The 3,852-nt window shown below is 47.1% G+C and overlaps 1 protein-coding gene across 1 annotated transcript; it reads right to left on the bottom strand.

Moving 5' to 3' along the window:
* Positions 1–1,646: 1,646 nt before the first annotated feature.
* On the bottom strand, positions 1,647–2,567 carry LOC123989202. Its single transcript, XM_046289903.1, has one exon. It carries the CDS (start codon positions 2,565–2,567, stop codon positions 1,647–1,649), a length of 921 nt encoding a protein of 306 aa, XP_046145859.1.
* Positions 2,568–3,852: the final 1,285 nt, after the last annotated feature.

Genomic DNA, 3,852 nt, shown 5'->3' with positions numbered 1-3,852 from the left:
ACGCGTGATCTAGGCAAATTCCCCATGTGAATCTGCAGCGGAGACGGTCGGTATCGAATGTATGTAACGCAGCGACGTACGATCTGCCTGACTTGGTTTTTGCCGTCGAGGAACCAAAACCGATACCGTATAGTATGTAGAGTGCTTTGAATGCCTGCATGATAAGCATTCTGATGAGTCTCTCGTATGATCAAGTCAGTGACATGATGATATGACGGAAGAAGCAGAGGATGTTTCTGGCCAGAGGAAATATTTGCGTTGACCAATCGGCCGCCGACGCGAAGCAACCCGTACTCGTCCAGAAACGGATCAAGCGCAGCGAGCCTATTGCTCTTGACTCGGTTCGATCTTGACAACCGCTCGATTTCCTCGGGATAACGTTCCCGCTGAATAAGCCGAATAATTTTCCTCTCCGTCTCTAATTTCTCCGGGACAGTAATAGCCTTTCCCTTGAATTTACCCGAACGACAAAAACGAAAACAGAATGATGCAACGTTTAGCAGCCTTGAGTACGAAGAAAAACGCTCAAGGAATTCATGGGCGGCCACAGCCGAAACTAAGCAGACGTGTTTCCTCAATCCAGGCAGCTCCGAAATGGGAAGATCGATGCCAACAGGCCACTGGCTTTCTGGCTGCCCGAGCCAGTCAGGTCCTTCAAACCAGCTGTGGTTTTGAAGAAATTCCGAAGGGTCCTGTCCTCGCGATAATGCGTCTGCCGTATTATCGTTGGTTCGAACATGACGCCACTCGACTGAACTATCCAGAGCTTGCACCTCCGCAACACGATTTGCCTCAAACGTCTTCAACAAACGCGGAGATTTCTTGAGCCATTGCAATACAATTGTGGAATCTGACCAGAATATCAAACGGCTTATCGGAAAATTGAAAGTTGGACACGCTTCCTTATAAAGTCGAGCGAGAATCTGCGCGCTACATAATTCCAGCCGCGGAATTGTGATCTCCTTGATCGGAGCGACTCGAGATTTGGAGCATGCCAGACGGACATGAACACGTCCGCCAGCATCATTCGATCGAATGTAAATGCACGCACCATAACCACGTTTACTCGCGTCACAGAAACCATGTACTTCAATTCCGATCGGATTTTCAGTTAAAAATCGACGGTCCACATTCATATCACGAATAAGATAGAGATGCCCTGCGTATCGACTCCACCTAGAGTGTATTTCTTGTGGTACCGTCTCGTCCCAATCAATCTTAACCCTCCAACAATCTTGCACGATGATCTTTGCCGACAAAATAACGGGACCCAGCAATCCTAGCGGATCAAAGATTTTGGCGATGTTAGTCAAAATGCTCCGTTTAGTAATCCTAACAGACAGATCGATTGAATTGACTGTATAAACAAATTTGTCCAATTGTGAATTCCAGACAACTCCAAGCGTCTTCAGAACCGGATTTTCTTCGATCGCGTGATCAAGATTCAAAATTTTTTCGGATATGTTGTCGAGCGCATGATGATGATTGGAGGCCCATTGCCGCATGTTGAAACCACCTTGCTTCAAAAGCTCGATAATCTCGTCACGAATTATCAGGATTTCTTTCAGAGAATTAGCACCCGTTAGAAGATTATCGACGTACAAATCTCGTTTAAAATTTGAGAAGCCCGGGGAAATCTCGCGCTTTCATCGTCTGTGAGCTGCGACACCGTGCGAATTGCCAGAAAAGCAGAGGTACACACCAAAAGTTACAGTACTGAGTTCCCAGACCTTGACTTCGTGGTTATGATACCAAAAGATACGTTGAAATTGGCGGTCCTCAGGATGGACTAACACCTGCCGATACATCTTTTCGATGTCGGCCGTCAAAACGTATGCATGTGAGCGAAAGCGCAGAAGCTGTTCAAAAAGAGTAGGCTGTATGGTCGGACCGACCATCAAAGCGTCATTTAAAGAAATGCCTTTGTCTGTTTTGGCTGATGCATCGAACACCACGCGTACCTTGGTGGTGGTACTGGAAGTCTTGGTTACGGCATGATGAGGCATATAGTAACCATTGGCGGATTCGTTACTAATAAGAAACATGTGACCCATATCAATATATTCCTGCATCACCTTGTGATATTCGACCTTCAAATTGGTGTTCGAATCCAACCTTCGCCGTAAAGAATGGAAGCGCCTTAGAGCCTGAGAGCGTGAGTTGCCGAGATCGCGATCACCATTCCGAAATGGCAAACGTACCACGTACCGGCCGTTCGCGTCGCGCACCGTACCGTTCACGTAATGAGCTTCGCACAAAGATTCCTCTGACGTTCTCGAAGATTTAGAGTTCGCATCCTCGATTATCCAGAACCTGGCCAATTGTTCGGATAAATTAACCAAGTTACATGCAGCTATAGAACTCCCTTCTTCGCTGCTCGAACCTCCAGCAATTACCCAACCTAATTGCGTTTTTTGCAAAACCAAATCGCAATTGTCGCGTGACAAATTGATTTGGCCGATTGAAAGCAATGATAAGGTGGCCCCGGATCCGATCAACATATCTACCGGTTGAGGAATGTGGAACCGAGGATCGGCTAGTTTTATATTGGCCGGGATCTTAAGCATTTCGCGCGGGAAAATTTCTTCTGGCACAAGATCAGCGATTTTCGGCAAAGTTAAAAAAGTCAAGACCTTTGAAAATTCATTATGAACGGAATGAAACCGCAACTCGATGCTGCTCTTAGATACAGTGTGCATCCCGTCAACCGCACCGACTGGGATAGGGCAAGTACGCTTATATAATTTCAGCCTATTCGCGAAATCCTCAGTGACGAAATGCGCTGTCGCACAGGTGTCGAGTAGGGCTCGGGCTTGAACGAAACTACCAGTCGCGTCACGAACGCGTATAATGGCGCTCATCATTAACTGAGATCGGGATACACGCGAGATCGTAGCGAATGTGTCTACAACTAGTCACGCCGACCCTTTAGCTTCAGGTAACTCAGTCGAAGACTTATTACACGCAGCTACCGGACGCGACGCCGCTTGGTTTGGAGCGCTTGAATGTAGAAGGGTATGATGGTACCGGCCACAACGTCTACAATGGAACGATTTGCATTCGCCTGAATGCGCGCGAAGACAGTTACGGCAAAGTTTCTTTGCTTTCACGACCTCCCATCGTTGCTTGACGCTTAACCCTTCGAACCTGGGGCATCGATAAATAAAATGATTTTCGCGACAATGAGGGCAAACCGAAGACGTTGCGGTGACAAATGTCTTTACCCCCGGAATCTACCTTTCGCGCCTTCGTTGATTGCGGTTCCCGATCGTAGCGGCGCTTTCCGCGCGATCCGTCCTTATCGCGCACGGTATCGCTGTCTAACGTGCTAAGACTGAAAGCAGTCTCATTAATAAAATTGCAAAATTTATCTAAACTGGGAAATACGTCAAGAGTGAGAGACTTCTCCCACTCTTGGCGTCGTCAGCGATCTTTGACAATCCTTCCGGGGTCGCGGTAGTTAATCGAGGTATATTGAGAATGGCATCATAGTGCTTCGCTAACAGAATGCGCCTTTTTTCATATGAATCTACTAGAAGTTTCCAGGCCTTCTTGTAATTCTCGGCGCTGGTGTCAAAACGTGCGAGTTTATTTAACGCTGCACCCGTAAGCGAATTTTTCAAATATAAAAATTTGTTCAAATCATTAATCTCGGTATGAGCATCGACCATGGAAAGGAAGTGTTTCGAAACGATAGCCACTTATCATAGTCACCGTCAAATTTAGGCAGCTCGGCTATAGGGAGCTTAAGCTGCCGTTGCCTTTCAATGAAAGTTGAAGTGCCCAGGGGGTTATTTACGGTCGTATCGCTGCAACGAGACCCGCCAGCGCTCGGCATGCTTTCGACCCTCG

The sequence above is a fragment of the Osmia bicornis genome, unplaced genomic scaffold, assembly GCF_907164935.1.
Source record: "Osmia bicornis bicornis unplaced genomic scaffold, iOsmBic2.1, whole genome shotgun sequence".
Taxonomy (NCBI): domain Eukaryota; kingdom Metazoa; phylum Arthropoda; class Insecta; order Hymenoptera; family Megachilidae; genus Osmia; species Osmia bicornis.
Note: the sequence above shows the minus strand (reverse complement) of the source record. Positions and strands in the feature narration are given on the sequence as shown.